Below are 15,193 nucleotides of genomic sequence, written 5' to 3'. Positions count from 1 at the left end.
TGTTTTCTTCTTTGCCAGTCTTAGAGAGAGGTTTGAAAAATTGCTCCTATTTTAAAGAGTAGGAAACAAGCTGAGAGAGCTTAGGTAGGTAAATTGCCTGGTCTCACTCACAGTTGATGGTTAAGCTGCAACCTGAATTTAGTCTTATAATTTCAAAATTGTTTTCTTTGGAGGCAAGCTGGTAAAATATATATATATTGCTTTTGACAAGTTCATAATTATGTACTATTTAGTCTCTCTCCTGGATTTTAAGCTGTGCGTGTGTGTGTGAAGGAATTTTGAGATTTAGAGAATTTTTTATTGAGAGTCTAGAACAGTCCTGAAAAGGCAGTGCAGATAATAAAATAATATAGATTTTTCTGTTTTTTTAACCTCAAAAGATGTCTAAATTGTCTTTTGACTTTTCAAACCTTTTGGTATAGAGATTTATTCTGAGGGAGAAGCCCAGGCGATTTGTGTTTTAGGGTTGCAGTGTTCTTGGGAAGGAAATGTAGGGAATTTTGTTAGTAACCTTTTTAATTTGTGAGAGTGTTCTGTGTTCAGTTAGTTATATTTTCCGTATCGTTTATAAGATTGGTTTTGGAAGGAAGTACAGTTTAGAAATGGTTTCCTTCCTTGTTAATTAAACTCTTCTTCCTCCTTTATGCATTATTGTGGCAGCATAAAGTCTGCCTGTGAAGCCACTGGGTTTAGCTGTCACCCAGAGAAGGGTGGCCCCCAATTATGTGGCATACCAAATTTAGTCCAAAAAGATTGTGCATAGAAATTTGGATATTGTCAAACTTCCCAGATACATGAATTGAATAGTACAATTAATATATGAATTGTGTGTATAGAAGTACACTTATTTGTTATGACATAGGAATCAAACTGTTTAAGATAGCCTTTCTGACAAATTCCTAATAGCCCTCTTATTCCAAAATTACGGAAGTTTTGCATTCATACCTCAAGTGGGTACACACTTACCTGATTCCTCCGTATTTAATGGTCCTGCTCTTGTGTCGTGAATTATTTTGAATTTGCTCATCAGTCTTAACCTTCCTACTTAGGTGGGCTTTTGTTGTGTTTTGATTTGGTCATTGGACCATGATCATCCGTGTGAATTTCCCTTCCTCTGTCAGCCAGATTCTCTTTCTCTTAATATCCCATCGGGCTTTACTGTTTTTCTAACAATGTGAGTTCAGGACTCGGGGCCGAGCAATTCCACGAGAAATCACACTCATCTTCTATAGTAGTGCATGTTTTCAAGACAAGCAAAACGTATTAACAGTTTTTATGGGGTTGCATACCAGCACCCTTCCGTGAGTCAGACCACCTGGCTTTGCATTGTTTATAGCAATGCTGGTGGCTACCCAGGCGGGTCGCGTCCGTTCCCTGGTCCGTAATTTTATAAGGAGAAGCGGATGGTACGTTTTCCAAGAGGTCTTCCTGCCTGGTACTCACTGACCTGTTGTCTGCACTGTGCCAAGTGTGGTGGAAATGACAAGCAAACTAAGGTGCGTTTGTAATCACTAGGGGATTACAATCCAAATTCAGGCGCCGGAGGAAAACTAACAGCACCCGGTGGACAGACCTGAGGAGCTGGGAAGGCCGCGTCCAAACCCCTGTGAGAGGTGGATGTGATTAAAACTCGACCGCTGGTCTGAGGACGGCAAAAAGGCGTGAGGTTGCTTAGAAAGTTCTCCGTCTTTGAGTCGTGGGACGGAGGCATGGCGGCAGGCCCTGTTTGCAGGCCGAGGCGCTGCGCTGTGGTTCTCCTGTGCGCACCACGCCTGCACTTGACAGTCACGTTCATTTACTTCTATCTTCTGGTTCCGCTTTCCTGACGCACCTGCTTGTTTCTCCAGAAACGTGGCAGGGAAATCCTTTGAAAATTTTTATAAGAAAACTAGATGCTGATTGAAAATAATTCAAGCAGTACAGAAGACAAAAAGCAAAAGGTGAATGTTTCTTTTCTCGCTGTCTTTGGGTAACCACTATTAGGTTTTGGTGTATTTCCTTCCAGATCTTTTCCAGTGCACTTACAAATTTATATGCACAGTTTTGGGGGTATTTTAAAAAACAAAACAGTGAGTACTTGATACACACTGTCCCAGGAACCCCCGGCCCCCAGTGTACGCGGACATCCTTTCATGGTGATATCTGAGGGTCTCATTAGACTCCTTTGCCCTTGGGGTGCAGGCTGGTAATAGCTAATGGTAACTGTCATTATGCCACGTGCCGGGGCCTGTACAGTAAGCTCGTGGCATGAATTGGGCTTCTGTTTCACAACAGTCCCATAGGGAATACTGTTACTGTTAACGTTTTACAAATTATAAAACTCGGGTGGAGAGGAGCTGAGCTACGTGTTCAAGCTCATGGCATTGTTTGCAAGAGAGGTAACACATTTAAATAACTCTTGTTGGATTCAAGTAATTTACATTCACTCACGTCAAGAAATATTTCGTGAGTGCCTTCTGTGTGTCAGGTGCTGTCCCAGAAGCTTCTCCTGAAAGCATGTGTGGGATAGGGGTGCAGGGGAGATGGCCCACAGGCGCTGGGCTCCCGCTTGTGCGAGGAGGGAGGGCCTGGGGGTGGGGGTCTGCACAGGCCTTTTGCCACCCATTTCGCTGTAGTCTGGCCCCAGGTCCCGTTATTGCACATACACTTCTCAGAGATCTGGGCTTTGGTGTTTATTATGGTTCCTCTGAGATTAAGTGACCGGTCCTTCAAACTGCCCGAGTCCCGGCCTGGAAGCTCAGCGCTGCCGCCTCCACCCCTCTGGCTGGTGTGCGGTCATGTCAACTCCTGTGGGGGGAGGGCACTCCTCTGCGGCTGGAGTGCTTTGCCTGCAAGCAGCCAAGCGGCGGTCTCATCGTGAGAGGATTTCAGGCCGGTTATGATGGGTCAGACTTTCCTGCTGTATCCCACTCGGAAGGAAAATTGTCACTCATCTTTGGGTTTTGCTGAGGCACACTTCAGGGGTTAGAGCAGGGCCGGAAGTTTGCTGGTCGAGACCCGTGTTATGCCAGTGCAGTCAGAAAGCTTTGTGATGTGTGGAAAGAAGTAGCACAGAGCACAGGGGCTGGGGGCTGGAGGGCGTCCATCACTGGGTTAGAAATCTGCGACAGAAGGCATGGGAGCTGCGCACAGCAGCGCTGGGTTTCTGCTATGTGCTTTCTCTGCTCTTCTGGCACGTTGTGTTTGGGTGTCTCCTGGACCCAACGCATGACATCAGCTTTTGCTACCAAGTATTTATAGCAGTTGGTACCTCCTATGTGGGTCACTTTTTGTACCGTGGTTTCTTTAGGGAAATTGTAGCTCTCCTACCCAAAGCACACCACCCATTTCAAGGTGCTACTAAATTGTGAACACCTTCAGAGAGCTGTGCTACGGAGAGGAAGTGGCTGGCAGGTGTACCCACCCCACTGGTGTCTGATGATGATGGCTCAAGTGACGAAGGCCTATAAAGATGTGTCCTGGCGTCTGTGACACGCTGAAGCCCATTCCCTCCTCTGCTCCTTCTCTTCTTCTTCTTCTTTTTTTTTTTTTTTTAACATTTCTTATTAAAAACCGAGCAGGTATTTTGGTTTTGCTTTCCTTCATTTTCTGTTGTCTGCTAAGTCTGTCTCCCAGAGTGAGCCTGGGAGAGGGAAGAAGAAAGTGTTTGCTTCCCTTCAGTGATGCTAACGGCCCCTCTGAGACGGCCTGACAGTGCCCGCCACGGAGACCTGGCTTCGCATACGTCCTCTTTCATTTCGCTCTCATTGCCCGCAGTTAACCCTCTGAGATAGGTGGTATTTATCCCCAATTAATGAGGAGGGCGTGTAGCTCCAAGCGGTTGAGGGAACCTCCCAAAGTCACAGGACTAGGCGGTGGCGAAGGAGAACCAAACACAGATTGTCTGAGTCAGTAGATGGGCCGATTCCAGAATGGGCTCTTAATTTCGGGAGGTCAGCAAGTCCCACTTGCGTTGGATTGGCCGTGACGTGGCTGGCCATTTCCTCTCTGTTATGACCCTAGACACTTATTTGACTGAACTATCCTGCCTTCAATAAATGTGAGGCATTTGCGTGTTGAAATGTCAGCCTTGCCTTTTATAATACAGGGAACTAACACTTCAGGCTTGCTAGATACAAACATTTATGAGCCAGTGACAGGTTTACAATTATGACCACCTCCCCCACAATAAAGGGGAAGTAAAATCCTAACTAATGGACACACATGCTGGTTCTTATGATATATTCTTAGTTGTTGTTCAGGCTTTATCTGTGATAACGTTAATAGTGTCTGACATCATAGATAGAAATCAGAATTTTAAGGTAAGAAGAGTTAGAGCTATATTTTTCAAACTTTTAAACTACACGTTTTACATTGTTCAGTATATAACTGAAATTAAAGTTTTACAAAGCATTTAGAAAACATTATATGCCTAGAATATAGGGGATGCACTAGCATATTTTCCAGCCCATTAAAAAGTGGAGAAATTGGACATCCGTGGGCAAAAAAATGAAACTTGACCTAAACCTTATACCTTAAACAAAAATTAACTCAAAATGGATTACAGACTTACATGTAAAATGTAAAACTATAAAACGCTGAGGAAAAAATCCCATAGAAAACCTTTAAGATTTAGGGCCAGGCAAAGAATTCTTACTTGGACCCAACACTGAAAGTACAGTCCATGAAAAGAAAAACTGATAAATTGGACTTCCTCAAAATTAAAAATGTTTGCTTTGCTAACGACTCTGTTAAGAGGATGAAAAGACAAGCTACAGACCAGGAGAAAATATTTATTTACAAACCACATGTATGATAAAGGACTATTACCTAGAGTATATAAAAGACTCTCAAAATTCAACAGTAAAACAAGCAATCCAATTAGAAAATGGGCAAAAGACATGAAGGGACATTTCACTGAAGAGAAGACACACATGAGACGTGAGCACGTGAAACTGGCCAATAGCCTTAGCCTTGGGGGAAATGCAAATGACACTACACGGCTCCTAGAATGGCGAAAATAAACCAGCAGTGACAATACCAAACGCTGGTGAGGACGTGGAGACACTGGAGCCCTCACGTATGGCTGGTGGGAATATAAGATGGGACAACCGCTCTGGAGAAGAGTTTGGCAGTTGCTGAAAAACAGCCAAACATGCAGCTACCACCGGGCTCTGCAGTGGCCTCGTGGGCATCTGTCCAGAGAGAGAGGATTCCGCTCACACAGGCCCTGGGCACCACGTTCGTAGCAGCTTCATTCCCAACAGCCAGAGAGTGGCAGCACCCCAGACATCCTCCCGTGGAGGTGTGAATGGAGGAACACTGGGCCATCCGTACGTGGACTCCTGCTCTGCAATGGCGAGGGACAGGTGATGGGGACACGCCACAGCCTGGGGGAATGTCCGGAGAAGGATACCAACGGGAAAGGCCGATGCCCAAAGTTCGGCTAATGTGTGGTTCCATTTGTGTCTCTCTCTTTTTTTTTGCCACTGTGAGATAGGGTTTGTTAAAGTAAAAAGTGTTCAGACCTGTAGAGAGTTTTTATAAGAGTTTATTTGAGCCAAACTGATGCCATCTGCCGGGAAGCAAGATCTCAAATGCTCTGGAGAATAACAGTTTCACAGCTTCTTTCGTGCGTTTGGGGTTAAGGAGGGCACAGAAGGAAGACGGCCTGGAGGTGGGAAAGCAAGGCGCAGGACCGTTAGGAGACTGTGCTCTCCTGAGGGCGGTTCGGCTTAGCTCAGAGGCTGGTGACGCAGATGCACAGAAACAACGGACAGGGCAGCTCACGGCCACGATGAGCCTGTCAGTAAAGAAGTTCGAGGCCTGGGGCGTGACGACCCACCACGACCAGCCAGTTAGGGATTTATGATCATGTCACCTATATAACATTCTTTTTTTTCTTCTTCCGCTTTCCCCCCACCATCCCCCATTTCAAGCCGTTGTTTCTCAGTCTAGTTGTGGAGGACACAGCTCCCTGGCCCACGCTGTGTGTTATGAGCCTTGTGCTCCACCGGCTGAGGCAGTCGGTCCTGGGTCATCCGCTCACGGCAGCTCTCGCTGGCTGCCAGCTGCTCACACTGACCGGCGGCCACTCACACTGGCCACTGGCATCTCCTGGCAGCTCACGCCCGCTTATGCTGACCTCCCTCCCCCTGCTCACGGCAGCCCAGCTCCAGGGAGAGCCGTTGTTCCCAATCTTAGTTGTAGAGGGCGCAGCTCACTGGCCCATGTGGGAATCGAACAAGCGACCTCGGCGTTAGGAGCATGACTCTCCAACCATAGGAACCACCGGGCCGGCCCATAACATTCTTAAAATGAACGGGTTTAAGGGGCGGCCGGTTAAGGAGTGGGGAGGAGGCAGAAGGGGAGCGGGAGTGGGAGTGCCTGCAGAGGGGCCCGTGAGGCATCCTGTGGTGAGCTGTGTTTGCTGGTCCCTGCCAGTATCCTGGGGGACTGTGCTATGGTTTCGCATGACGTTATCCTGGGTAGAAGCTGGGTAAAGAACACAGGGGATCGCTCTGTATTAGTTCTTATAGCTGTAAATCTACAGTTGTTGCAAAAAAAGCTTAATTATTAAAAAAATGCTGGTCGCTAAGCAGTCAGTCGATTTTATTATCCACTAGAAGGCTCTTCTAGAGAATCTATGAACTTTTTTTACTTTTAAAAAAATTGGTGTTCTTGTAAAAGTGTTGTGTGTACATTATAAAGAAATCAAGCATACAGAAAAGTACACAGGTAAAGTGTTTTAAAAATCACCCCAATCCCACCCTTCAGATATCACCATAAATTGTAAAAATGGAGTATTTCCCTCACCACACATTTAATTTGCTCTTTTCTTTTGAAGACATCATGGCAGTGATTCTCCTCATGTTGACATCAGGAAACCAAAGCTCTGAGAAGCTAGACACCTTGATCAAGGTCAAATAGTGGCTCCTAGGCGTTCAGACCCTTCTTACAAGGACACTTGTCTGGGGCCGGCCCCGCCTCCTTGCTGTCCTGTCCCTTGGAGCAGTGGTTCTCCAAGTGTCGTCCCCAGGCCTTAGAAATGCAGCTTGTCCTGCCCTCACCTGGGGAATGGAATTTCTGTTTTGCTAGCCCCCCCCCCCCCCCAATGTGGCATTAAAAACCAGAGAATGTGAAGGAACTGGAGCCACGACTGCTGGGCCTTCAGTGCTTATCTGTTGTGATTCGTTGGCTGTCTGGTCCCCTGTTTGGTATCTGTCTCCCCCGTTGGGTTCTGGGTCTGGCGTGGCATCTAGCACGTTTCAGGCACTCAGATACTTGCTGCCTAGATAAATGAGTCCGTGAGCTTAACACTTTGATGGTTACCCAGTTTCTGTCCCAGCCTCTGGGATCTAGAGGCCAGCGACCCGACCCACTGGTCGTTTCCACTGAGTTCATTTACTTGTGTCCCTTCCCTTTCTCTCTTCTATGAGCACCGACTGAATGTCTAGTCCGCGCTAGACTTGGGGAATCACAGGCAATTCTTTTCCTCACCTGAGATGCTCATGCATCTCAAATTCCACGCATCCACACCCTCCTTCCTGACCTGCTTCTGCCTTTGTTTGTAGGTGACAACATCCTCACGCATCGGTCCTTCAGACTGGAAACCCCCACCTGCCTTACGCCCCTTCTTCCGTCTCCATGTCTGCTTGCACCTCCCTGTACATGTGTTTCAAACGCCTGTTTTCTCTCTAGTCCCATTGTCACAGCCCTGGCTTGGCACCTCACCCTGTGCACGTGAACTGCTGTCCTAGCACCAGTTCTTCTCTGCCCGTCAGAACACTTTCTGCACTTCCTACTCCGCACTGCTGGTAGAAGGATCTTTCCCAAACAGAACTGAGCCAAGGGAGCCTGTGCAACCTTCTGAAATACATGCATGCTTTCTGTTAGAAGTTTTATCACTTGTCTTCAGGCAGCCCAGGGACTCCAGAGAGACAAGCCTGCTTTCTGCCTGTCAGGTCACGTCCGAAGCCCTGGAGGGGCCGCCTGGAATGTTGGCAGCCTGCTCCTTCTGGAATCCGGAGGCCTCAGGTCCTGGCTCTGTGTGCAACTGGGTGTCCTTGGCAGAGTCCCTGGAGTTCTGTGAGTTTGGGTCTCCTCATCTAAACAACAGGCGTGATGAAATACGCTCAGCCTACCTCGCAAGGCTGCCTGGAGAAGCAGATGAGGTGCTGGTGGAAAGGCTTTGCAATCTGTAAAGCATGACACCGATGTGAGGAAGCACGTTGTGGAAACAGCGTTTCTGGAATGACTGCAGGAAGCCCTTGAAAGGGCGGACTCACTGCTGACACCAGTGAGGACCTGTGGCGGCTCCTCTGACACAGGGAGGCCCGGTTCAGGGCCGCCGGCTGCCTTGCTGCGGAGTTACACACCCGAGAGCACACCCCTCCCCCACCCCGTGGCCCAGAAAGAAGGAGGCTCTTTCCTGCCTATATTTGGTGGCGTGTGTCAGTGCTCTGGGGCTGTGGAGGAGAACGCTGTCCTCCACGCTGACGGCCTGTCTGCACCCCATGGGGAGGGCTGGACCGAGTCATCGTGGTGACTTGCCAAAGTCTTTCTTAATCCAGCTGCTCACAGAAGTGACCAGCATAATAAGTAAAAGATCTGTTAGACACAGATGGACTGTATTAGTCCAGTACTTTTGTGGCTTTTGTGGCCTCCGTCACAGAGCGGCCAGGGCCTGCTAGCTTTCTGGGGAGTGCCAGGTCAGCCAAGGGCCTGGAAAAACTGAGGGAGGAAGTCCACCCCCACCGCTCCGGTCTGGGGTCTGGGCCTGGTTCCTGAGGGCCACGCGGGGAGCAGGCCCCTCAGATACGGTTCTGAACCTCCATAGGCTGCAGCTCTTTTCATCCGTGACATCAGGACGTGCAGCAAAGGGTTTCTATGAGGACTCGATAAGCCAGTGTAATAATGGGGCGACTCAGAAGACAGGCTGCAAATGAAAGCTGGAGTTAGGCGAGGTGAGCAGCGTCTGGCACATAGAAGGCACTGCAGATATTTGCAGAATTGAGGGAGGAAAGAATGGAGGAGGGGGGAAGGAAAGGAGGGAGGGAGGGAAGGAGAGAGGGAAAGAGGGAGGGAGGGAGGAAGGGAGGGAGAAAGAAAGTGAAGGAGGGAGGAAGGAAGGGAGGGGAGGAAAAGAGGGAGGGAAGAAGGAAGGAGGGAGGGAGGGTCTGCAGCACCCCTTACCCCTCTGGTTATGCTCCCTCAGGTACTGAGGATGGAACTTGTGTGTCTGCTGTCCTGGGGTCCGCTGGGTGGGATGGTGGCTGAGTTCCCTGCTTTCACTTTTGATTCTTTTTGGTTTTTTAAAAATTTTTATTTCATTTTATAGGGGAGAGGGAACAGGACTTTATTGGGGAACCGTGTGTACTTCCAGGACTTTTTTCCAAGTCATGTTGTTGTCCTTTCAGTCTTAGTTGTGGAGGGCGCAGCTCAGCTCCAGGTTCAGTTGCCGTTGCTAGTAGCAAGGGGCGCAGCCCACCATCCCTTGCAGGAGTCGAACCGGCAACCTTGTGGTTGAGAGGATGCACTCCAACCAACTGAGCCATCCAGGAGCTCAGCGGCAGCTCAGCTCAAGGTGCCGTGTTCAATCTTAGTTACAGGGGGCGCAGCCCACCATCCCTAGTGGGAGTCAAACCGGCAACCTTGTGGCTGAGAGCCCACTGGTCCATGTGGGAATCAAACCGGCAGCCTTCGCAGTTAGGAGCACGGAGCTCCAACCCCTGAGCCACTGGTTCGGCCGCTTTTGATTCTTAAGGAAAGGAACAGGTACTTTAATTACTTTAGTGCTTGATGGCAGAACTTTCTTTTTATCCCTATTAGAATCTGGAGATTGAAGTAACACCTGTCTCATTTGTGGAGGAAAAAAGGGGCCACAGGTTAAACCTGACAAGCTCAGGAGACTGAAAATAACCGCAGAGGATGGCGTGAATATAAAAACTCCTAACTGAGGTGGGCCAAGGCAGGAAGTCACATCCTTGGCCTGTAGCTTCCTTGACAAAGGTCGATCTTTACTTTAAGTGAGCCTGTCTGTGGTCTTTGTGCATCGAGGATAACGGGCCCTTGCAATGTCAGTGCTCCCCTCTTCCTGACCAGAGCAGGAAACCACAGAATCCCACGTTGCTATTCTTGTCTCCTCATTCCCATCTCCCTGCGCTGTAACAAGTGAACTGTTAACTGTCCTGCACCCACCTATGTAGAAGCAGTTCCCGGCTCTCCGATTTACTTTTACCCAGTCCCAGAGATTTCCCTGCTTTGCTTTCTCCCACCCCCTTAATCTACAATCAATCAGTGGATTTCAAGTAACCCTCCTCCTTTGATTCTACGTATAAAATAAGCTGCAATTGTCATTTTGCGGAGCATTTTCTCAATCCATTGAGATTTTGCTTCCTGACAATTGTCATTTTGGCTCAAATAAACTCTTAGAAGCTTTGTCTTAGGCTGGATGTTTTTTCGTCCACCAGGGAGGGGAAGGAAGGGACTTCAGGTGACCTTGCTAATTGTCAGTGGGGCCAGGACGAGACTCCCCGCAGAGCTGTTTCCTGTACCGAGCTGCTTTTCTCTTTCCATCCTTGATAAAAGAGTGAATCTAAAAGGTAGCCCTGTGTTTGGGGAGAGCGTGCTCTGTAAGTGCACAGAAGCCCCAGACCTGACCTTTTCTTCATGCGGCACGCCACGGCCCGAGTTAATCCCTGGCTCCCGACAGGGTAGGTAAAGGAAGTTGTTTTGGACGTAAACTAATACCAGAGTAGTTTGGACGGGACTGGAATCAATCTCTGACATTGATTTCTTTATCCTAAAAGCAGAGAGAACTTTAAACACTTTTTAGGGGGCAGAGACTGACTTGTCTTACTCAGCCTGGATTCCTAGCGCTTAGACTCCCCATGAGTGTTTGATGAACTGAGCCGCGGTGCGTGAGCGTCTGGAACAGCGCTTTGCAACCCTAGATGTATGTGGGACTTTCACAAACGCCTGTGTGCCCACTCCACACCAGCTGACATAAATTCTCCAGGCCTGGAGCCTGGGCATTCACAGGTTTGAAAAGCTCCCAGGTGATTCTGACGGACAGTGAAGGTTGGGAACGTCTGTCCATGGTGAGTCGGAGTCCCGGGTACCTTCTGCTTTCGCCAGCTCAGAATGGTTTTGAGGTGATTAAAGAATGTTGTACAAGTAGATGTGGAAATGACGTACAATTTCCACATCCTGCTAGTATCTGCCATGAATGTATTTGTCAGTTACTTAAGTTTATTCTGATGTCGAGCCCTTCTACGTTTGTTTCATGGAATAATCACGTGACAGGTAAGGATGCAGAACTACACTAAGTCTTCTCCAGGGTCTGAGGTGCTCTGTAGTCCTTACACCCTTGTTTGTACACGGACTTGTCGGACAGTTTATAAACACACCTCTTCCAGCAGGGGCTGTGGAGTCGGCTTGCCTGGTTTTTGTTAACTAGCTGTGTAATTTGAAAACTTGACAGTTTTTAAAATTTGTCAAACCTGACTTTCTTCATGTATAAAATGGCATGACAGCGACTGTTGTGAGGTTCAAGTGCAAACGTGTGCATAAAAGGGCCTGGCCTCTGCCTGTGCCTGACACACAGTACGTGCTCAGGAAAGTGGCCAATCTTGCATCATGTTCATGATTTTTAATGTGAATATTCAGAGCTAACAAATTTGTCAAAGATACTTCACCTATAGCCCTTGGACCTAGCATTTCTTTAGTTTTAACTGGTAGAGTTAACTCGCCACTCAAACATTAGCCTCTTGAGTACCTCGAATTTCACACGCGTGTATCCAAGGGATCTCATAACTGGAACATTGCCCTAGAAAGCTGATTTTAATCTGTATGAGTGAACAGTCCTGGGACTTTATTTCTTTGATTTCTTTTCCTGAGCACTCCTCTACGTGACTTCTGACGCCAAGGGAGTCATGGCAGCTTCTCTAGCAGCCCTGGGGGGACGCGATCTTACGCTGCAGGAAGCTCTGAGGTGGTGTTATTTATGTATCGTCAAGACCAGGGTGTGTGCTTCCCCTGGCAACTTGTGCTTTTTCTTCTTAGCTCTCGGCAATCATATATACAGAAAGGGCCAAAAAAAGGAGACACATTTTAAGAAAGGAAAAAGCTGTATTAAAATTGTAATACTCAATATACTCGTATACTAATAATGAAAGATGAACACAAGTCACGTGTGTACATTTTTTTGGCATCCCCGGTATATAGTAGTATAATCTCTTCCCCGTTAGACTCTAAGCTCTGTTTGAACAAGACCATTGTTCTTCTCACTGCTAGGTCCTCTGCACTTAGTGACATTTAGCACATAATAGGTGTTCACTAAATATTTAGCAAATGATAATCTAGCAGATCACAAGTTAAGATTTAAACTGCATCGACCAAGCTTAGTACGTCAATTTGTTAATGCAAGTTTAAAGTGTTTTGGTAGCTAACTTAGTTCCATGATCGTTTATTGAGTGTCTTTTAGGCTAGGCTTTGGGGCTGGGAAGGTGACATCCCATGATCCCTACCTTCCTGAACATGCAGTCTAGTGGGGTACAGACACATGGACACACCGTAACATAAATACGGTAAGTATTACGGTTAAGGGGAACAGTGTGTGCGCGGAGATGGAGCAGGCTTTGGGTTTTATGAACACTGGCGACAAGTCAAAACACAGTGGAAATTACTCTTTAGGTAGTCATGCATGTATATTTTATAGGAAGAGCCTACTTTTAAATACAGAGGGTGCCAAAAAAATGTATACACATTTTAAGAAAGGAAAAAACTACTAAGATTGTAATACAGTGAACGATGCTAGTAGTCATTTGATTGACGCCGTCTTTGGAGCAAACGTCATACTACGCATTGCTACCGTAACTCAATTCAAGTAGGACATGATAACGTCTCTTACAATGTGTACATTTTTGGGGCACCCCTGGTGGATGCTACATAAACTCTTTAATGGGTTTAGCATGGATTGAATGGCTTTTTTCCGGGCCCCATTTTCCTTTCTTTCATTAGAAAAAACTATTGGCCCAGAGGTTTGGTGAGTAGGTTTTGGTTTTGGCTCCGTCACTAAACCAGGCTATTTAGGCCCTTATCTGGGCGGTAGCTTCCTCCCCGGGAAAAGGAGGCTTGGGCTGTCTCATGTTGACGGCCTCTTTGAGTTCTGACTTGGAGACTCATCATTGCGTGGCAGGTGGGAATTGTTTACCTACATTCACGAGGGTTCGCAGCCTAATGTTGGGGAGAGGCCATCTTAGCGAGCGGGGACAAGTACTGGTGGTCGCCGGGGGCCCCACCCCAGCGGTGAGGAGGGTTATTATTTTTCTCGGTGTTAGTCAAAACATCGTTACGGTCAGCGTTCGCGGAGTCAGTTGCAAAGAGGCCGAGCGTAAGTGCTACAGGAGGTATTTGCATGCATTGAGCAGAATTCGCTCACTCTCCTCGCTGAGTACCTTTCTCGGGGAGTCCACCTTTGCATGATTTCCTTGGTTTAAGCACGAGGAGTTTAATACGATCATATGACCTTTGAAAGCTCCCTGCCCTGTGCTGTGGGAACGCGTGGACAGCAGCGTTTGGGTCCCGTGGTGCAGTCTCTTCATTGCTTAGCTGTGCTGTAAGTTTGGAGGACTTCAGGCCCTCTGAGAAGATAAAATGTGGTCTCACGTGGGAGTGTGGAGTGTGGTTCTCTCTCAGGATGCAGTGACCACTTGGAGGGAGTGACGCAATGTGAGCCACGACACTGGGATTGACCAGCTAGCCAGCTGGGCTGTAGATGGCTTTGTTTTTCGGGAGAAGGCGGGAGGAAAACGCTCTGGTCTCAACTCGGTTTTACATGGTTGTTGTTAGTGGCAACGATGATGTCTTACATTTGTATTGCGCTTTGTACTTCGCAGAGAATGTTTAAATTTGTTCTCTCATTTTATCCTCTCAGCTGTTCTGTGAAAAGGGCAGGTCAGTTTTCGTCTCTTCTGGTTGTCAGTGATTTTACCGTGGCTCCCAGAAGTTACGAGCCTTGGCCAAGGTCACGGGCCGAGTTGGCAGCGCCGGGGCCAGACCGTTGGGCTTCTGGTGGCCCTGTGCTTTCCCTGCTGTCACACCAGCGCCCTGGACTCTCGTAATGACGCGTTACTGTTAGTGTTCTCCACATCCCTTACCCATCTGGGGAGTTCCTGGGAGGTTTCTGTTCATTTCGGAGCCCTTAGACTTCTGTCCTCTGTCTCCTACCTCCCGGATGCCCGGGCCCTCCTGGAGGCTTCCGGTGGCCCTGTGTGTGGGGGCCGCTCCACCTGCACACACGTGGGAGGGAGCCCCTGCAGGCACCGCGCCTCGTCTGCGTCCACTCTCGGCGTGGACTGTGCACATGCTGTAAGCGTTGCATCGTTCTCATAGAAACCGGCTGTGCTGTGTGTGCTCCGCGGTTCTCTTCTTTTTAACTCAAGCTAGTTAGGGCCAACGCTGAAACGGGTCCTAGCAGTTAGTGGACTGTTTTAACACTGTGATTGTGCAATCTTCCCTCCCTCCGCACAAGCGCTTTCAGGGGACGGCTGTGCCACAGGCCTTCGTGGCGTTACCACAGTGCCACGTTACCACAGCGCCACAGTGCTGTGGCGTCTGCGCCACAGCAAACGCGAAATCCATGCTTGTTACCTGAATGCAAGTCAGGTCAGCAGAGAGGTATTAAATCTGGAAACTGACAGGTGAGGTAAAGGAATTTTCACTTAAGACAGTTGCAAAAGAAACCTTTTTTAGACAAGTTGATCTGTTTCTCAGTTGGGGGTTAATTGCAGCTCAGAAAAGCAGCTGTGTGCCCAGAGGGCTTTGGGGTTTTGCTTTGTGACAGACGAATTAAATTTGTTGTTGTAGGACCCTGTTGTTTTTTGTGGCTTTCTGTGGCTTTCTCCCAAATGGAATAGAGTTTTCTGTAAAAGTCACACTTCCCTTTTGAGGAGTGTGACGATAATTTTATAGGATGATCTCCTCATCGTTTCACTCACAAGATGACCCTCCAAGGGCCAAACACTCTGCTTTGGCCCAGCAGGCGAGTGTGGTTCTGTCTTCGCAGCCCGAGGGGAGAGAAGCCCTCTGGAAGCTGAGTCAGGACACATGTCCGCCTGGTGGCCGTTGTCTGCCTGGTGGCCGTTGTCTACGGCCACTTCAGGTCCTGAGCCGTCATTTCTTTCAGCTTTTAGGAGCCTAGAGAGTGTGG

The 15,193-nt window shown here is 48.2% G+C and overlaps 1 protein-coding gene across 3 annotated transcripts in view; it reads left to right on the top strand.

Annotated features, from left to right (window-relative positions):
- Window positions 1-15,193, top strand: part of AFAP1 (actin filament associated protein 1) — a 125,986-nt gene that overhangs the window by 12,020 nt on the left and 98,773 nt on the right. Inside the window, exon 1 of one of the 3 annotated variants that reach the window (XM_033105958.1) lies at window positions 8,681-8,945. The exons of 1 other annotated variant lie outside the window; for it this stretch is intronic. In XM_033105958.1, coding sequence (XP_032961849.1) covers window positions 8,924-8,945 — 22 coding nt within the window. In that variant the 5' untranslated portion in view covers window positions 8,681-8,923. Of the gene's footprint in view, window positions 1-8,680; window positions 8,946-15,193 lie in introns of those variants that run through there. One more of the 3 variants, XM_033105960.1, reaches the window with a different exon arrangement.

This window comes from Rhinolophus ferrumequinum, chromosome 5 (assembly GCF_004115265.2).
Source record: "Rhinolophus ferrumequinum isolate MPI-CBG mRhiFer1 chromosome 5, mRhiFer1_v1.p, whole genome shotgun sequence".
Classification (NCBI taxonomy): Eukaryota; Metazoa; Chordata; class Mammalia; order Chiroptera; family Rhinolophidae; genus Rhinolophus; species Rhinolophus ferrumequinum.
The sequence above is the reverse complement of the archived record's forward strand: the minus strand, read 5'-3'. Positions and strand labels throughout refer to the sequence as shown.